This window comes from Rhipicephalus sanguineus, chromosome 2 (assembly GCF_013339695.2).
Source record: "Rhipicephalus sanguineus isolate Rsan-2018 chromosome 2, BIME_Rsan_1.4, whole genome shotgun sequence".
NCBI classification, from domain to species: domain Eukaryota; kingdom Metazoa; phylum Arthropoda; class Arachnida; order Ixodida; family Ixodidae; genus Rhipicephalus; species Rhipicephalus sanguineus.
This window is the reverse complement of record NC_051177.1, coordinates 23,081,955-23,103,091: the sequence shown is the minus strand read 5'-3', so window position 1 is coordinate 23,103,091 and position 21,137 is coordinate 23,081,955. Positions and strand designations below refer to the sequence as shown.

Below are 21,137 nucleotides of genomic sequence, written 5' to 3'. Positions count from 1 at the left end.
GTGCGGGAACTTCCAGGTGACATCGCCAACCGCTGTTTTCTTTTTTCGCGTTTTCTCGTTTACTAAGCGTCTTCTCGCAGCAAACGTGGTGTTTCTGCAACGTGAAAGAGTAATTTGTTAATACGAGAAAAAGAATGTTTTTCTCTTTAGTGTACATAGCAGACCAATTAAAGCAGCGGACGGCAGGCCTATACAGATTGCTTTACCTGAGGTGGCCAGTATCTGCTCACAAAGAGTAATCCAAAACACTGCCTTACAGAATTGTATAAGAGTTAGACGCGTCATATATATATGCGACCGTTTCGGATAGGCTCTGAGGCTCTACAGTTTGTTCGCGTGTCCTGCACGTAAGCGTACTTAATGCTGCTATCGTTGTCTTGAGCGACGGCATCTTCTGCGAAGGGATTCTTTTCAGCATAACAATGTAAAAACTGCTATAATATTAACGTCAGAATAGATACAAGTGTACCTGGCTTTCCGCGTGGAGTGGATTGAAAAAGTAATCGTGCTGTTCGATGTCTCACAACATAGGTGTTCGAATTATAATTGTGCGGGCGTGCCAGGTGCCGATACCGGTCCATGTTCGTATATTTAGCCAGCTGCATCGGTTAGACGCGATCACCATTAAAGGAGTGTTGCTGCACTCCTCCCAACGACAAGAATAAAGACTTCTTCGAACAGAATTGTCGCCGTTATTTTTCTACTCTGCAAAAAAATGCAACTCGTATGCATTTACAACGTTACTGCTATTCATTCGTGTTCCGGGATTGATCATGACGTTGCAGATGCCTGATAAATGTCCTTTTTTCTATTTTTCATTCACAACTATGCCGGTTCGATGTCTGGCCTCGGGAGGTCACAACGGAATGGGGCGGAATGCACAAAACACCCATTTACTTAGATTTAAGGGTCAATAATGCGATGAAAGGGGCTAGTTGGTTCATGTTGGCTTGGTGATGCGCTTACGGGAGGGAGACGTTACAAAGTTAAGGGCACGTTAAAGCCAGCTTGATCCGAAGTCGTCGTGCCCTATAATCATACCACAGCTTTGGCGGGGGTAAAACCACAGAATTTGTAATGTGCAATGCATGAGATATGCTACGCTGTTGTGATGCTTCTAAATTCGAGTGTATATATCTGAGAAACGGAAACGTAACCTGTAAAGTAGCACTTTTTATAAAATAGAAGGTTCTCATTTATAGATAATTCAGTAAATCAATTATTAATTTATTACTTAGTCTAACATAGAGGTTTTTGCGCAGACAACATTTCACTCTCTTTCTTGCACAAGTATACCCTCCATGTCAATAAATAAATGTGAACCATACGTCTTGTTTGTTCTCGATGTGGAAATATTTTTGAGCATAACAGAGATAATTTATTTTAAATATTTTTCATCGTGGTTTCCGTTTTCAAAGAATGGGCCCACGGGCCCTCGTCCTCGTACTGCTTGTCGGCTGGTGCGGCCGACAGCTGGCAGCAGCTACGCCTGTCTACGCCGACCAGCAAGGCGCCGCGCCCCCGAGCCATCCAGATTCCCAACAGCCCGCTCTGGATCACCAGGACGCGCATTCCTCCGGAGCGGTCAAGCAAGAGAGCACAGCCATACCTCACGTTCCCACGCAAAGTGCGACGCCTTCGACCGCACTCCACGTCCAGTCACACGCGGTCAACGGAGTTCCCCACGTGAGTCCACATGCTGCCATCATACGTGCGGCGAGCTCATTTCGATGTTGGCGAAATGCTAGAGGTCCTACGGCGTGCCTCATAATCATATCGTGATTTTGGGGCGTGAAACCGCAAGTAGTTATTATTATTATTATTATTATTATTATTATTATTATTATTATTATTATTATTATTATTATTATTATTATTATTATTATTATTATTACTTTACGTGCTTATCGCATTTGTTTGGCTGCCGTCGGCTGTTGCAACGGTCTGTCTAACCGCGAGTGAGTAAACGCATGGGATATCAACAAAAATTAAAGCCCACAGGGTCCCTTAAGCATCCGCCTCAGTCGACTCGAAGATGAAAGCCATCTTCTTCTTTTAGATGTGAAGCATCTGACAGCGGAGTTCAATCCTGTGTTGGTGGTGTGCGGTGTGACCACCCTTACTGCGCATGCGCAAACCCTCTCCACTTCCCCTCTCCCTTTCATCCCTCTCCCCTCCCCTCTCCACATCACCTCGCCCCTTCCCTTTCACCTCCCCTTTCCCTTTACCTTCCCCTCTCCTTCCCCCTCTCATCTCCTTCCCTCCCCTCTCCCATTCCCTTTCCCCCTCTCATTTGCCCTCTCCACTTTCCCTCTCCCCTTTCCCCCTGACCACTCCACCTCTGAAACGCGGGCTCTACATGCCGAAACGCTGCTTCGCATCGCCTCATGGTCCCCTTTAGCGGGAGATGCGCGGGCGTGGGTCGCTGACGCGGGACGCCGGCCAATTTTCGCGTTTTATGAGGCATCTAAGGCTTTCGCCTTAGAAACATTCTGACGGCTGGGCTTGAACTCTAGCCGTCGAAAATACCGAGGCCCGTTGTTGTAGCCACTACGTCACAGACATAGGCGTGTGCAGGGTTCTCAATTAGGGGGAGCCAACTTTCACTACAGCCCCTCCTCGCCCCCTCGTCCGTCCAGTTCGAAGGAAAACAAGCTTCGGAATGGACGCAAAAATGAAAATCAAGCGATGACTTGCTTTCCACAGCGGCTTGCCTTTGGTCTCCAGCTTTCCGGGGACAAAGGTGAGAAGTAAACCGTTCTTTGAAGGCAATATCAGGGGTTCTCGGTCGCCATTATTGTTAAAAACATGCGTGACAATGACCCTGAACTTTGCAGAATGACCATACAGGTTGGACTGAGTAAAGGTGTAGAGTCCGCATCAAGTATGAGCCTGACTTGGCGTCCTGACCGCGACAGCAACATGTCGATGGAGGCCAAATGCCAGAGTACCGTGTACTTAGATTTAGGTGCCACGTTAAAGAAACCCTGGAGCCCTACGGCGTTCCTCATAACGACGTTGTGGTTTTGGGACGTACAACCCCAACTATTAAGTTAACTTGGTGCCCCCCTAACATGGTTAGGCTGGCGCGGCCGTTTCCCACTCGTTAATCTTCTCTGCAAAGCGCAGCTATCAGAGTCGCGCATCTTCTGACATTGATGCATCTTAGGGTTTTTTCATCCATTGACAGCCTGCTGAAATCTGAGTGTGAATTCGCCTCATTTTCTTGTGCACATATGAACACTTTCGCCTGTAACAGTCGAATTGAATCGATGTGGCCCGTAGATGATTATCAAACGTACATTTCTCGCCTTAATCCAATTTCTTACGTACTTCTTTCTTCAAGTACTGGTCTTTCACGTGTACATAATTGATTTACTACTTTTTCTAACCTCACCAGGGTTCTTCAGCATCAAGAGTATTGAATGACCCTGATATCAATTGAAGGACACACTGACTTCACCTTGTGCACATTTTTTTCTCTAAAACCACCACCAGCGATCAGTGACGACCTTGAGACCCCCGACGCCAACTCCGCCGGCTGCCGGCGTTCCTCAAGCAGCCAAGACAGTAGCCTCGCAGAAATCCCAATCAGCCGGTGAGAGTGCGGCGCCAGAGGGACGCCGACGTCGTCCAGGTGGTTACAACAGGCCTTACTACCCGCAACGGCCGTACCGCCCTTACAACAGGCCTGGATACCAGAGACCCGGATATCAGAGGCCTGGATACCAGAGACCTGGCTATCCTTCACGGTACCCGTACCGGCCGTACCTGCGCGAATACCTCGTCGACCCGGAGTTCGAGCCGTACGACGACCCTGCCTACCGGGGATCTTCGAGCCTGGGCTACGTGCTGGACGCGTTCGTGCGCGTCATCACCCGAATAGCTTCCGTGGGCAAGACCAGCAAGCCCTCAAAAAAAGGTACAGTGATGAGTGTCAGTGCAGTAACAGCAAAATTTAGATTCGCTGTGCTTAGCCAGGAGAAAGTATTAGGATCTATTGACCAGTTATCGCTATGTCTGAACAGGTAATGCGTTGAATATGCACTGCATAAATACTGATTTGTCTACACCATTTTCCTGTGAAGGGAGCATTAACTTATCTGTAGTCGCGACTTGTAATCGGATCCGCTACCTCGCTCAACGGCGAAACGCGATAGCTCCTATAATATACTGTGGTGAGTGAGCGTTTATCGCCATATAGAACAAAGATATAGCGCTTCTCTTTTCCAGGTACGCGTACGCCGCACTTGCTCAGCTCATCCGCGTAATCTGTGGGCATTCTGTGGAAAACTTCTTTTTCTGTTATTTTACTAACTCATTTTGCTCAACGCAAAGTCGTGCGTCGGAGTCTTGCTCATAGGGCTGACCTCTCCCGTTATTCTCGTATTTGAATTAAGTACAATAGCTTTTAAGTGCCTTAAGTGGCTCTTTGCGCGGTGACTTTAGCGAAACACGGCAAGCGCAAAAAAGTGGTACAAAAACCCACGTGACCTTCTCTGAGCTAGCAGCGTGTGGAGAGGGAACGGCTTGTTGTGACGTCATCACGTGACACCATCATGACATCACAGATCGCCGGAATTAGTGAAGTCATCATGGCAATAATGACATGACGTCACATGATGGCGTCATCACACGACATCGTTGCTTGGTCTAAGGTGGGCCGATCCCGCAGGTAGTGCAACATCACGTGAGGTGCAGAGAGAGCTATTCAAGGGTGACGAGAACGTGAAGGTCATTTAATGCGCCTTTGTCACAATGCGGCTCGTTCTGTTTTGCAAGAGTTCCGGTCACCTGTTGTGTAACTCAGTACATCACCAAGAGTGCAGCAGGCTTTCGCCTTCAAGTGTTACAGAGAGTGTAACATGCTGGCAAAAAAATTTTTTTTTGTTCTCAAGGTTCACCTCAAATAGCCACATATAGCAGACAACGTAGTTTTGTCTAGATGCCAACACACCAGAAAATACTCGAGAAATTCAGCTGAGTCGCTATAGTTCCCACATTTTTGAAACGTTCTTCCCTTAGGTAGTCCGGCTACCAACGGCACAACAAGCACGGGACCGGGCACCGATGTCACTTCCACAGGACCACCATCGGTCGACAACGGCGACGACAGCAGCCTGACCTCGACGCCCCCGCAGTCGCCGCCAGGTGAGAGCATCTTCTACAGCATCGATGATGTGACCGGACCATTCAAGTTCCTGGTAGCTCTCGCCGAGGTACCCACTGGAATGCACGTGCCGGTTGATCCACCCGTCGACAAGAAGCCGTGGTGAGTTTTAGGCCGCATACCTTGGCTCTTTAATCATATACGTGTTAGAAGATGCTCAATATAATTTGCTTTGTTTGACTCACTACGGTTCTTGTGGTCCCTCGTGTTTACGTACGTAAACAAGGGCACGTAATCGACGTGCTTTGTTTGAGACCTAGTGCTGTAGCGAGGGCAAGAAGCGCGCCTCAAGCGGCACTCGAACAAAATACGCAATATCATCATGACAGCTGCCCTGTGCTTCAAAGTAATGAGACGTGTGCGAAATTGATGCCACGAGGCGTGCTATATAAATCGATACTGCGATAGAGGGTAAAACTCTAGGGTGCGGGTTTGATTCCCGACCATGGTAGTTCCATTTCGATGGGGGCGAAAATGCAAAGAACATCCGTGTGCTTATATTTGGGTGCACGTTAAGAATCCCAGATGGTCTAAATTAATCCGCACTCCCCCACTACGGCGTACCTCATAATGGTGGTTTTGACACGTAAAACTCCACCAATTATTATATTATGTTCTAGAGAGTAAGCAGGTGGTGTTATAACATTAAAGGACATGCAATGCAGGAACGCGTGCATTCCCCCGATTACCTTCCACATTGGCCGATTGTATAGAGTGTTGTGACACTGTAAGACGACCTGTTTCAATGACTTGGAGATTTGAAGCCGTAACTTTCGCATACCAATATATTCCACCTTTCATAAAACTCTTGCAGACTTGTTCACACACAAAAATAAAAAAAAAATGGATCTGTCTACAATCCTAAAGGCTATGAGAAAACATAGCGCAAAGGTTTATATCGAGGGGTCGTGCTTCTTACATGACTGTATCAAGGAACACTAAAAACGCATTATCTGAACTTATAATGTGCGTGACCGAGGTCAGTCTATAGATCTTTTTTTCAATTGGCGGCATGGTTCTTTCATTACCGTTACCAAAAAAAAACGCACAAAAGAAAAATAATGAACTGATATGCTTTCGCTCACTTCGTTTTTTACTACGCGCCCAGCACGCATCGCGTGGCCCAAGGTCGCGTGTTCGCCATGGTTCCCGAACATTGTTCACAATTTTCGAAACGAAATGAATCCACGCTTATCCGAACAACGACGAAAATTAGGCGAAGATGGCGTCGCTGCAAAAGGGAAGTTCGGCATCGTCGGTACTAGTTTATATCGAGGGGTCGTAATAGACACGCGTATCCTTGGGGCAGCCGCGTGTACCGCTGTCAGGGTTTGCTCGCCGTGTTGTCGTTACACAGAAGATAGCTCAAAATCGTCGTCCCGCGAATGCAGAGGCGCAAACGACGGGAACAGAGAGCGCGGCAAATAATGGCGGACAGAGGGCGAACGAGGACGAGGGGGCGGGCCCGAGAAAACAGCGGAAATGAATCCACTCACGCGACCGGAGGGGCCGACGTGTAACAGCGCCGGGACACGCGCTCAACTGCGATGCGAGCTAAAACCGTGCAGTGCCGAACAAGCTGCGCTCGTCATCACCCCGATCGTGACCCGAACCATCAAAGCCCATCGCGCGTCTCGACGGCTCATATCAACGATTCTGTGTCGTTGATTATATTAGATACATTGTTGGACAATCACGACAGTTATAGCGACGCGAATAAGAAGACGAGCGCCAATCGCGAAACGGCGTAGAACGAATCACATCACGTACACGACATCTTGTGATCGGCTCGCGCCGGCTTAAGATTCCGCAGCGCCGCATCTTTTTACTCGTGCCGAGTTTGAGAAAAAGAGAGAGCGAGAGAAGGACAGTCGCTCGAATCCAAGCGTGCTGCTCCCGGACTCGCAGGGACAGCGGCATTAATTCCTCTCAAGTGGATGGCACGCCCAATTGAATGTGGCGCGGAGGGCTGGCTAGGCGGAAGGGGAAAGGAGTGCTGCCTCTCGCAGCCAGAAAAAGACGTACGCCACCCCCTTGACGTGGCGCAGGAAGGAACTAAGAAGAAAGAGGCAGAGCGCGAGTAGGAGGGGACAGAAACCAAGCATTGCAGCTTGGATACACTGTCGGGAAAGGCAAAGAAAAAAAAGCCATAATAACGTGGAAAAACTGATACAAGGGTAGTCTTTCAAAGCAACGGAAGGGTACAACTTACATAAAAAAAAAAAAACGAACAACGGGTTACTAGCCATTCCTGAGGCTTCTCTGGTTATTTTTTTAGCCATTCTGTCACACGGTTTTGAAAGCGAAGCAGCGAGGTAGAAGAAAAAGAGAGAGATATCGGAGAGGCAGGAAAGAGGGAGTGGGAGACAGGCGCTTGTATGGCGTGTTTGCTTAGCCGAAAGATATATATCTGCCGCGCACCCGTCTCTGCTGCAGATAGATCGTGGGGATATTAGATTTTGCGTCTTCGACGGCAGGAGCGACGTGGAGCGACCGAGGAGACACGGCGGAAAGCCTCGAGACGACGCAATCAAACTCACGATGCGCGCACGACCCGTTTCGTCCGGTAGGCTCCGTCGCTGCTTCCAAAACGCCGAGCGACGCGCGTGCCAGCGCCTTCAGACGCCATGGGAGAAGGAGGGAAACGACTGGACAAGATCACTAGTTGCATGCAGTTCAATACGATTAGCGTGTATGTAGCCAACGTGTCGTTCTTTATGTGTGCCAACTTGCGGTCTTGTCGTGGGCTCTCCTAAGAAAATCACCGACGTAGTCTATACAGTTGAGCGAGCACGTTTGTGAAGATCACAACGCAGAAGTCTAATGAAGTGCGCTCCTGCATGGTGTATAACACTGCGCTGCACAGAACTAGCGCTAGTTGCGGCCACCGAGCCCACCGAAGTAGGCGCAACATCGAACGTGGCTTTAAGGACAAAATTTCGTCGACGTGGATGCAAGGGCCTGTACGTATGGCACGCGAGCCGCTTCACTACAGAATCGGAAGCGCAGCAACACGGCCTGTTTGCTGCGCGAGCGATCAATTTGGTGCCAGTTCAGAACGCGGTTGCTTGCAATATTTTTCTTTCCGTATCTTTCTCTCTTTCTCTACTCTCTTTCTATATTTTTGCTTTAATTGCGCAAGATGCTGCGACGTTCGAGACATATTGCACACGCCCATATTTATCTCTTGCTTCATCTCGAGCAGTAGCAACGCTGGCGCATCTTGGAGTGCTGTTGCTGAAGTTATTGCTTACCTTGTTGTTGCTGCCGCCCCGCGTACCTTTATTATAGCAAGCACAACTTTTAATACCTGCATGCAATGTGATGTGAAGATCTTCCGAGAGCTCTCCGTCATAGTGAAATACAGCACGTTTTACCTGGAGCCTAATGTGCAGAGAAAAATGTACTACATATATTACATCGCACTTTCTAATCTTTAGCTTTTAGATGTCATATCGCGTTATTTGTTAAAAAGTTTCTTAATCGCAAAGTTCCGGGCCAACTCTGCGCGGACAAACGCTGAGACGAAGCGAAAGGGGATTTGCACTGCAATGTGCAAATTTAACAAAAGACTCACAACAAGCAGTAATGAGTCAACTCGGTTCATGCCACCGAGCTAGGTTTGAAGGGTGATCCACTTTGTCTACGATGCATATATTGAACGTTTCAAAAGGGCTAAAACACAGGAGTGAAGAAAGAGCAAGGAATGCAGTTGCATTGGAGAGAGAGAGAGAGAGGTTAAGTGAAAGGCAGGGAGGTTAACCAGAAGTTTTTCGGTTTGCTACCCTGCACTGGGGAAGGGGGAAGGGTGTATAGAAAGGTAAGGAAGAGAAAAAAAAGAACTCTATTAACTTCCTTTTAGCTAAAACGCGAACCCCGCCCCGCCACCACTGAATGCTGCCACAACGATTCTATGGATGAAAGAACTTTATTGAGGTCCAATAGGTCGTGCTAGTTTCCGCTCTTTGTCAATCTCAGTCAATGGTTAGAGTGGGGCTCCACCTACGTTCTCACTGTGGTCAGCCGGTAATTACCACTGGATGATGCGAAAGGAATAAACGAAAACGGAGTGATTCCGTACATTACACGGACCAAGTAATGTACAGAAACCTTTGCAGGCGTCTTGCGCGCATGCTCAAGTTCACCGTGTGTTTATTTCTACTTTATCTCATCTTTCTGTTATTTTGCCCCAGCGTTGGGTAGCCAACAAGACATTCTTGTTGGCTACCTTTTTTTCCTCCTCACCGTTGTCGCACAACCCCCTGCTTCAGCCTGCTGTTCGAAATACACTAGTACTACTCAAGTGTACATAAGTGCGGGAATTTCCTGAAACCGTCGCGTGCTCAATCGGAAACCTCATCTGAGCACAACCCTCCCGAAAGCCATCCGTAAACCCTTGTTGCAATCGTTTGCCTACCACGGGTTCCATAGAAATCACACCCAAACAATGGAATTCTGTTTCCCTCCGAGCGAAGACTCCTTCGAACGTCGCTTTCGCGGAGTTAAGGCGTTTCCCCAGCATTTGTACTCCGGAGATGGGTACTGGCAGGTGCCGACGGCTCTTGCCGGGCAAACCGCGCGGCAGGGCAGGAAGGCTTTGAGAGAGAAAGAGGAGCGAGAGGCTTATCGGAGGCTAGCGCAGGGCTCATTATGTAAAATCAATAAGGCGTCGCGACTCTATACGGTGCCCATCCGTCATCGTGAGGCGAATCTGTTGGCCAACATAGAGCCGTCGCTTTAGGAGCCATAGTGCTTCTCCTCAACGGGCAATTACGGCTGACGTTAAGTACCGCGCGGATGAATCAGGCGACGCGAATCTCCTGCCTTCGTCATAACCGACGCTGTTGGCGCGCAAGATTATAATTGCCTCTTTAAATCACTCAAGTTTTATCTCCCCTCAAAAAGTTACAAGAGGTACCTGTGTGCCGTAGGAGATTTACAGATTCTGCTTTACCCTTTAAAGATATCTGTTATTTGTGTGTACTATTATTCGAGAGAACCTGTATGAGTCCTTAGCGTAGACATACGATATTTCTGCTTCTTTGTTCTCAGTTGTTCTCAGTAAAGGTAGAGATAGTGTGTTAAAAAGATTTCTAAAGCCAATTTCCGACAATCGAATTCTACATACCATTGCCTGTTAGAGAGCTTCTTCAGAAAGATTTATAAAATAATCACTGCTGCTTCTACGCAGATATAACTTCAACAGCATAATGTACGACGAAATAATTTGACCATTAAATTTATATCAAAACATTAAAACCACTTTTATCTATCGAAATGGTGGGTAAAAGTGCTCACCGTTACCGTTTCACAAGTGAGCTTCATTGCACTACATGGCGTCATTGCGTTTGTGGCACGAGGACATAGCGCAGAAGCTTACTCGCAAAAAGCATACCTCAAGTTTCATATTCAGTCACAGTGTCTGAAAAGGGATCATGCTGAAGCACGTGACTCCAGTGAACGAATGAGCATATATTATTTGTAATGCCACCTGCCCCGAATGGATGACCTATCGCTGTGAGCGAATGCTTGCAAAAAAGAAAAGTCATGCAGGCAGAGGTCTTCTCCGCACGCTTCAAAGTTTATAAAGAAGCCCGCTTTCAGAAGTATCGGTTTAGTGCAACGCCTTCTTTGGCCCCGCCTGGCATGCAGTGTAGCCTTATCGAATACTTAAATAATACAACAAAAAAGAGTTTGCTGATACTGTCTTTATCTATATGAAATTGAACAAGGTTTTACGAAAGGAAACGTAGAAAGGCTGACCGGAAGAAGAGGATCAGTCTTGCGTGGCAAGTTAAGTGGTTGTAGCGATAGCAGTGTTATTCACTCGCAGCATGGTACCATTGCGCACGTTAGGAAGCGGAAGCACGAGGTAACCTAAAAGCTAATACAAAAAAAAACGCGAAGCTGTGGCTATATAGGTCAAGGAACTTGCATTGCGAATTCTACCAAAGCAAATTCCTAGCAGTTAAGTAAGTGCACAGTATTGCACAGCATTATTAATGAACTCGAATAATTAATTAATTAATCTCGCTGTTCAGTTCGAGAACGAATAAATTGTAGCCTAATAAAACACAGATAGGTCACAAAAGATGCCGACGCAAGGCCTCCGACATCGCAGCCGTCTAAAAGTCTCACGGCGAAGCTCTTTTTGTGAAGTGGAATTTCCCGACCAACGTGCTTTTGGCGTATACTTCAACTCAGAAATGTGCAGAGTCGATGCTCTCGAAGCACACAATTTTGGCATTTTATAATGTATAATAATTTCTGGAGTTCTGCGCGTCAGAGACACGATACGATTATGGGGCCTGCGTTGGTGGATGGCTCGGAATAATGTCGACGACCTGGGGTTCTTTAACGTGCCATGACATCGCACTGCTGGCATTTTTGTTAACACCTGCGAATCCTCGTATGGTGCAGTGGTTCTGGTAATTGTCCATCCACAATCCAACTCTATCTCAATCATATAAGGAGGTGATTCCTTCGGCTCAGTGTTCCTAGATTAAATACGGAGATGCTTGGTTTGCCAATATCGGTTAAGTGTAACTATCCTGATGAGAGAAGCGGCATTTTCGCGCCAGTTATTCCCCGAGAGAAGCGTTAAATTGCGCTTCAGGGATAGTGCATTGCGAATGTTCGTGGGATCTAAAAAAAAAAAAGTCTAACAACTTCAACGAAACTCTTTGCGTGCAGGTTGGCTTAGCAATGTCTCGTTTATTTGCAAGTCGTCAGGTCGTCTCGATGCAAGCCTAAACAGTGCCTAACGTTACGCGCCAACCTTCAGTATGTGGACGCCCTTTTGTTAACCAATATGACGGACTCAGCAGGAAGTAGTAGCCTAGTATCACGTTAAATTCTCAGATTTGAAGCGCTCGCAAGGTGCAAAACTTATTAAAGATGAAAACTGCGAGTCAAGCGTGCGTCTTGTGTGATGATTGTGGGCTCCCGTAGGGTTGTTTCTTGTTTCGTCGTCATACTGGTTCCCCAAAACGCGATATTTCTTTACGGTATATAATATTGAGCTGGCAAATCTTCAAACTAAATGAAAACCGTATAGTTGAAACATTTAGAGATACGAAACGTACCTACGGCTACGAAGACGAGCACAAACAAAGTTTTTTGAACAGCGAAGCTGCTAAGCACGGCATAAAAACGGCTCTTCCCCGCAAGAAACCTCGCCACGCCGTTGCCTAGCAACCACCGATGCCACAGATGCGCACCACTTGGGTTTAACTACGACCGTAGTTTAACCTCGCCTAGCCGCGCATGCGCCGGGGAGCAGCCGCCGCCAAGCCACGCCCACAGACGAAGACAGTCCGCGCAGCCGCCGCGCCGAGTTTGCCCAGCGTGGCGCGAGCCGGTTACGAGCGAAGAAGTGTCCGCGCTTCTACCGGGGGTTGCCACAGCAGGATTGCACGTGAGTTTCTAGCGCTGGAATTTGGACATTCTTGCAAGGGCTGTGACAGGCTGCGGTTCGACTCTACTCTGTCTACGCCGAGGAAAGACCAAGCATCAGCCAAGAAGGCCACGTTAAGCCCCTAAGATCGACCAGCTTCACTGCTTCTCAAGCTTTACACGGCTACTGTAAACTTCTCTTTCTTTATTATTAACTCCGAGAGAGTGGATACTAAAGAGCCTCCTACTTCAAAATTGCAGTTAAAACTAAAGAACTAACCCACAAATAATATCTCGGGTTTTCCGTGCCAAAACGACGATACGATTATTAGGCATGCCGTAGTGGAGGGCACCGGAAATTTCGACCAGCTGGTGTTCTTTAACGTGCACTGATATCGCACAGTACACGAGTCTCTAGAATTTCGGCTCCATCGAAATACGACCGCGGCGGCCGGGATCGAACCCACTATACCTTCGTGTCAACAGCCGAACACCGTAACCACTGTACCGCCGAGGCGGACAAAAAGCACTAACCCCCCAAAATACAGAAAGAAAAAATAGAAGCCTCTCCCAATAAAATTAACTTGTTTATTTGTTATTATTTTTTGTTCGCGTGTGCGCATTCTCTGCACCATCACTCTTCTCGCATATCGCACTCAATTCACCTGTAATGCGAGCAGAGGCGTGTTATTGAAGCGACTCATGTAATACCACAAATGCTTATCTAAGAGCCTCAGTGATTTTCTTTCTTCGGTCGCACAGGCCGCCGAAGCATAGCTGCCCTTGTGAAACACGTAGAAGCTTTTCTTCGGTCCGCTTCCTCCTTCCTACTCGTTCACGTCGAAGGGTTTCAGCGCCGTGAAAAGGCTATTGGTGCAGTCGGTTTAGTGGTTAAAGCTATCTTTAGAGAGTGGTCGCTACCAACCAACTCATTTCGTGCAAGCGTCGCGAGAATACTGGATGGAAAAGGCAGCGCTGCAAAGTTCACAAAGACGACAGACAAGAACGACACAGACGAACACTGCTTCAGCTCTGTCCGGCTTGGCTTTGACGCACGCTTGACGTCGCTCGTAAAAGCACCGAAGACAGTTACGACCTGGTTGTTCATACATCTGCGGAGGTAAGTGACTCAGTGACGTCACTGAGTGACGAGCCAACACCTCGGTGTTGGACGAGCAGCGTGCAGCGTTCTGGCGTAAAACCCAACACAAGCAGCATCGCGTCGAGAAAGCGGAAGACAGAGAGTAGGACACAGCCCAGCAAAGAAAACACCTTGACTTCACGGGGTCGGAGAGGATGCGACGTCACTAAGAAAACTGCTAGGCGTCTGAGTGAAGAAATGTCACGCAATGTCACGCATCGGTAACGCCGAGGAGCGGGCCTTGTGCCTGAACGCCCAAGGGCGTAGCCTGCTAGCGCGGTCATCAGGATAAACATGGCGAGGACGATACGTATACGGCTGTGAGCATGCATACGCTATAGCAGGCACGTGGCCTCCGCGATTAGCTCCGCCCATAGAGTTTCATCCTATGAAACTCTATGGCTCCAGCAACATCGCGCTGCCGGAGCTAATCGCGGAAGCCACTGCAGGTAGCAGTTACCGAGTGATGTTGTCTCCTACGCTATCTAGTTCACAGTGCTCGCTGAGGACGTGAAATATTAAATTCAAAAGCTTTATTCGTACCTTTATTTATTACCATGTATTTTATTTCTTTCTACCATGCCTGCGTATGCTGATTTTCTACCCATTTTGTGCAGGTTGATTTGTTACACCTTAAGCACCTTGTGTACATGCCATTTCTGTTATGATCCTTGATCAGATCGACAGTAAAAAAAAAAAAAAATTGGCAGATCCCACGCGTTGTAGGAATCGGTTTCATGCGAAGCAGTCAGCGAGTACATCTATGCTGTGTTTTATGGCTTTGAGCCAAGCGTTACGAGATGGATCGACGTTTTTTTGTAAGTGCAGTAGCTGTGTGCACATCGTGGGCTTACCAGGCACGTTGACAACATTGGCATTTAAAGGGTAACTTATGGTGCGACGTAACGTCAGCCCTCACGTTAGAGTACATACGTCAGTATTATCGAAACTAAGTGCACTTTATGGGGCAATCATGTAATTATCATTCGCAACTTTCGTTAATGTATTTCCGGGGTCGAGCAATGCTTCAATATAGCTTGCTAAAGCATAGGAATACAAATCTAATGTTTATTAGACTGCTATAAAAGCGGAGCCAACACTGGAACCACAGACGTTAAACTGATATGACACCTGTATCGTAGGAGCACATATGTAGTGTTCATTGCTTTCTTGTAAAATTAGATAGCCAGCACCCCAACCACAACTGACGTTTCACCGACATTACGCCTGCATAGGCTGATTTTTCCAAAGCAGTTGCTAGACTTGGTGCGGCTCTGTGGTAGAATGCCTGATTGCCGCGCAGAATGCTTGGGTTCGATTCCTGCTGGGATCGTAATTTTTATTCTTTGCATTCGTCGGGTTAATGCTGCCGATGTTTGTTTTCCTTAACACTGAGAGAGAGAGAGACAGAACAACTTTATGAAAATGCCTGAGATGATGAGGCTCCCTCCATGCAGGGAAGACGAGCTTTCATCGCGACAGGTTCCTTAACACTCCAGCATTTAAATCACCAATGTCAGTTCTCGCCGTCCTAGGTAGATAAACTGTCGATCACCTGTGGCGCATACCCGTACACCACGGCCCGTGGTGAACGGGTATGTGCCACACGTATGTGGAGGAAAGTGTTTGACGACGTACGCGACAGGGTTTTCACGTTATTCATGTCGCGACCCGACAGTCATATTCGTCAAATCTTCTTACCCTCCCATGCCAATTATGGTCTACACCAAGTTAAGAAGGCGACCATGAGAGCATCCAGACGTAGGCGGCTAGATAGATAGATACGTAGATAGAAACGCTCAAAGTACCTAAGGTTCGCTAAAAAATGCTTCGCATTTAATAAATAAATAAATAAATAAATAAATAAATAAATAAATAAATAAATAAATAAATAAATAAATAAATAAATAAATAAATAAATAAATAAATAAGCCACTCTCGGCATAAGATGGTATTCGCCCGCACATCGTCCTTTCTCGAACGTTCAAATGATTATTTCACCCCTTAGAAGTTAGTGCGTGTGATTACATTGCTGTCAATTGCCTGGTCGACGCAGGGGAGCCAAGCAGCCAGCATTGAAACCGGGCAGTGGTTACGTGGGCGTCATCGAAGACGAGGAAGGAGAAGACATGAGCACCCCGTCGCCGACGCCGGCGGAGGTCGGCGAAGAAGAGTTGCCTCCCGAGGAGCAGGGAAACGACGAACCGGCCACTCCAGAAACTCACCCACCGGTCTACTTTTAACCGGACGGCACCGGCCGAGAGTAGAGGTCGAATCCAGGAGCAGAGAAATATCGCGTCATCGGCGAGAAAAAGACGAACTGCGAAGTTTCTGCAACGAGCAATAAAAATGGCCATCCTGTCCAGGACCGTCTATCGCTCTTCTTTTTTAAGGCGAAAGCCTTAGATTCCCCATGAAACGCGAAAAGTGACCGTCGGAGTCGGCATCAAGGCAAAAATGATCATGTAATGACGTCAGCCTATGACGCCATCATGACTTACAGCCCGCAAATGTATGACGTCATCACGACATCACAATGGCGTCACATAACATGATGTCACATGATCACGTGAACACATGACATCGCCGCTCGGTCAAATGTGGGCCGATCCCGGAGGCACTGCAAAAGTACGTGAGGTGCAGACAGCTTCCAATGACTCCGTTTCCGGAGGCGTGCAAAACCGCGTTGGGTTCCGAAAGCTCTCGGAGGGCTAAGGCGGTGGGGGGGGGGGGGGGGGGGGGGGGGGGGGGGGGGGGGGGAGGGTGAGCGGGGAATGGGATCAACACAATCTACTATGAAGAGTAAGAAGAAAAAGATGGCCTTCGCCTTCGAGTCATGTTAGGCGAATGCGTAAGAAACCATGTGACTTTTTGTTTCTACAAGGAAGCAGGTAGAAACGCCGATACTGTACGTTTGAAGAAAAAATATGTTCATAAGGCCAGGAAGAAATTTGTCTACGGTTGACAAGCTTTCTTTTCTAGTAATCAGTGTGGATTTGGCCTTTGAGGTACACGGGACACATATGTCCTCATAACTAAATCTGGTGTATCTAGAGAACTGCCTCGTCGATAAGCGTATAACTTGCACATTCGACTCGTTTAAGCTGGGTTTAGCGGAACATTATATTTAGATGGGCGTCACTACCTTACAAATCACGCCAGAACTGCCGTTTGTGACGCCGGAGGGCAGCGATTTTTGCCCGACGAAGTAATTGCAATTTTTTTAACTTGCGATGTGTCATAGCAGGAGACTTCAACGCCCCCCACCCGTCATGGGGTTACCCCCAGGCAACGGCCAAGGGCACTAACCTCACGCGAGCAAAAGACGACCTGTCCCTCACAGCTAATTACAGATCACCGATTCCCTACGAGACTAGGCACGTCGGTACGCCGCGACACTACACCTGACTTAGCATTCACTCGTAACGTCACAGGCCATACCTGGACCAATACGCAGGAGAACCTGGGCAGCGATCACTTCATCATACGCACCGAACTACCCAACGCAACAGCCCCACCCCGTACATTCACGCTAACGGACTGGGATGCCTTCCGCACCCTCCGCAAAAACAACACAACCGCATACAACACATTCACCGAACTACTGTCCTCACTCCAGGAAAACGTAGCCAAAACAACGCAAACCATACAAATAGAGCTCGACGTCCCGAGAATGGACCCACACCTCGCACACATGCTCGAGGCAAAAGCATCATTACTTGCACGCTGGAAAACACAACGACTCAACAGACGCTTACGCAAACGCATAGCAATACTAAACCGAGACATCACCCAATACTGCACGGAGCTCACACGACTCCAATGGCACGAACTCTGCTCGGCAGTCGACGGCCGCATGCGAACGGGAGGTAAATGGAACCACCTAAAGCACATGCTCGACGACCACCAAACAAAAGACAACCAGAGTCACGCCATAGACCGTCTCCTTCACTCGCACAAAAAGACGGGAGGAACGGAGACAACCTTCCTTGAGGAAATCGCCAAACGACACCTTCCCCTACACACCGCACACCCCACCGACTACCCCCAAATAGAATGTGTAACAATACCCGAACTCGATGACCCCTTCACGGAGTCTGAAATTCGGGAAGCCTTGCACAACCTCAACAGTAGATCGGCCCCTGGTCCCGACAGGGTAACCAACCGCCTGTTGCGAAACTTAGATGACCAAGCCATCACACTACTCACGAAAGATATAAACCACATGTGGGAAACCGGCCACGTGCCTGAACAATGACGCATGGCCACGGTGGTCTTCCTCCCAAAGCCTGGCAAACCACTCAACTTTGACAATATACGCCCCATCTCCCTAACCTCATGTATAGGTAAAGCAGCTGAACATGCTATCCCTAATCGCGTATCGCGCTACATAGAGGACCACGAACTCTTTCCATTCAACATGGTAGGGTTCCGACCACACCTCTCAACACAAGACGTCATGTTACTGCTAAAGAAGCACATCTTCGACTCAAAAACGAGAGATGTCCGCGGCATCCTCGCCCTAGACCTCACCAAAGCATTCGACACCGTTTCCCACCGCTTCATACTGGAATCCATTGCCAGCCTTGGCCTCGGTAAAAGATTCCAGGCATACGTCCGTTCTTTCCTGCAAGACAGGAAAGCTCAACTACGAGTATCGCAACTCACATCCGACACATACGCATTAGGTCCCAACGGGACCCCACAAGGGGCAGTCATTTCGCCCCTCCTTTTCAACATAGTAATGAAGGGACTGTCTGACGAACTCCGCGACATCCCCAACATAAACCATGCTCTTTACGCGGACGACATCACCATCTGGTGCCCGGGAGGTTCCCTGGCGGATGTAGAGCAAGCCCTTCAAACCGCTCTCGATATCACAGAAGCCTACCTACAAAACACCGGACTGAGACTGTCACCCACGAAATCTGAATTGCTACTGTACCGGCCATCTCGCCAAGGCGTTCGTAATCTAACCCCTTTACACGAGCTTCCCATAGCACTACAAGCCAAAGACGGGCAACGAATACCCCGCGTTGACTCCATACGCATTCTCGGTCTCCTAGTCGAGGCCACCGGGTGCCATGCACGTACAATAACACATATCACAACTAAAACGGAAAACATGCTCCGACTGATCCAGCGAGTCTCGGGTCGCAGGCAAGGCCTCGGTGAGGCCAACCTCCTGCGCATATACCACGCGTTCTTAATGAGCCACATCAATTACGTCGCCTCTGCCCACAACTGGACAAAAGTGGAAAAGACTAAGCTGAACACACTCATGCGCAAAAGCATTAAACAAGTCCTCGGCCTACCCCAAAACACGAGTACCTCCCGTCTCGACCAACTAGGTATGCACAACGGCATCGATGAAGTGATCGAGGCCCAGACCACAGCCCAAGTGGTCCGCCTCTCCTCCTCCAAGGCAGGCCGTCGATTACTAAACGAAGCCGGCATATCCTCACACCCCTACCTTTAACGCGCAGTAACCCTCCCGAGAGATGTCCGAGAAACCTACATGGTAACCCCATTCCCGCGAAACGTCCACCCACACCACAATAAAGGCAGACGCCTGGCCCGCGCTCGCGCTATCCTCGACCGTACCGCCGCGAATCGCGGCTCTACCGTATTCGTCGATGCGGCGCAATACGGCAACTCCTCCATCTTTGCACTCGCAGTAGTGGATGGCGATGGAGCCCTACGCTCAGCCGCCTCGGTTAGGCTAGCAACGAGCGCCATAGCCGAGCAGGTCGCCATAGCTTTAGTGATGACCGACCCCTCGCACACTAGCGTCTTCACTGACTCTCGCGCCGCCATTCGGGCTTACGAAACCGGCAACATCGCGCGTGAAGCAGCCCACATCTTACAAACACGAAAGCACACGGGTTCGCACTGCCTCTCTTGGTTCCCTGCCCACATGGGCAAAGACGTCCATTCCCAACAACCCAACCTCAACGAAACGGCTCATGACCGAGCGCGAGAGCTCACCCACCGCGACGATCAATCAGCCACCGAAGAGCTGGGCCCAGACATACAGTTTAACGACCCCTTCCTAACCTTCCACGAAATCACCTCTCACTACCGCAACAACAGATGCCAATACCCATTACCACACACAAAGCTCGAACGTGCGCAAGCGGTAGCCTTTCGCATGCTCCAAACAAGATCGTACCTATCACGGGGCCGACTGAGCCATTACAACACAGAAATCACTCCCCAATGCCCAGATTGCAGAGAACTCTATTGTTCACTCTCGCACATGCTATGGCAATGTCCCGCGTTACCTCAGGGACCTCTCACCAGTGAGTCGGACTGGGAAGAGGCACTCAGGAGCTCCGAGCTCCACCAACAACTCAAGGCATTCCAGAGGGCCCAAGAACTGGCGGAACGCCATCACGTTCCCGCCCCGACTCGGGCGTCGCCTACGGTAGCGGCTGCTAGGGTGTCCCCCCTGGATCCCCCGGCGGCCTAAACTCCTCAGGACCGATGAATAAAGTTCTTGACTGACTGACTGCGATGTGTTATCAGTAAGAAAGTAAGAGCAGAAGTGTTGATAGACTTCATATAACCGCGACAACAGAAGTAGTGGTTAAATCAGCACGTACCGTACTTTATTTGGCGAAAAACTGGCTTGGGACACATGTGTCCCTATATACCGTGACGGAATTTCGGTTCTACTTTGAATGAGCGGACGTGAACACAGGTGGTGCCATCCTGCCTTAGCATATGTCACGAGAAAAAATTGTGTGATGCTTTCGTGTTTTTATTTGTGCGTCCACGAACTAGCCTTCATAATTTGCGTCACCTCAGCTACTTGCATCGTGTAGGAGGATGGCTGGAAAGAGGCGTAAATTTCCTGTGTCAGAATAAGAAATCAAATTTACCAAACCTTCTTTGCCAATTACAGCGACGAGGAAACTGCGTTAGAACTTTGCGTTGTGGGGCGCTGGCGGCTGCCATCAAGAAGGAGGAGGAGAGGTTGAGGAAAGGAAAAGGCGCAACTTCTGCAACCCTAATTGGGAGCACGGCTCAGCGCCTACGCCATCAAGAACAGAGGGGAATGAAGGGCAGCCTGGGGCGCGCTCTCGCTCGCCAGGACAGCTGGCAGTGTGGGCGTGGCTTACGATTAGTAAAGGTGTCTGTGTCTGTTCGGGTGGGCGTCCATGTTCTCTCTGAGGGCTCCGGCCGACCGGTGGCCCTGAGCCTACAACGTTGACGATTTCGAATTTGTGGACGAATACGTGCCTAACATTGGGGCGGAGATATACATTAAGCACTAGAACGAACCGAGGCCTACAAATCCCCCGAAAAATGCATAAGGAGAGCCGCCTTTCTCCCGTCACCTACTACACCCAGCTCTTCTTACTTACCCGCCACGAAAGCTACAAAGAATTCACGTTGGTAAATAATTAGAAGTCCGAAAGATTTACA

General features: G+C 48.7%; 1 protein-coding gene across 1 annotated transcript; it reads left to right on the top strand.

Annotated features, from left to right (window-relative positions):
- Positions 1-1,419: 1,419 nt before the first annotated feature.
- On the top strand, positions 1,420-16,068 carry LOC119381125 (uncharacterized). The gene is made up of 4 exons (XM_037649099.2): positions 1,420-1,686; positions 3,499-3,922; positions 5,026-5,272; positions 15,763-16,068. The coding sequence occupies exons 1-4, from the start codon at positions 1,420-1,422 to the stop codon at positions 15,947-15,949; spliced, it is 1,125 nt and encodes a 374-aa protein (XP_037505027.1). The 3' UTR covers positions 15,950-16,068.
- Positions 16,069-21,137: the final 5,069 nt, after the last annotated feature.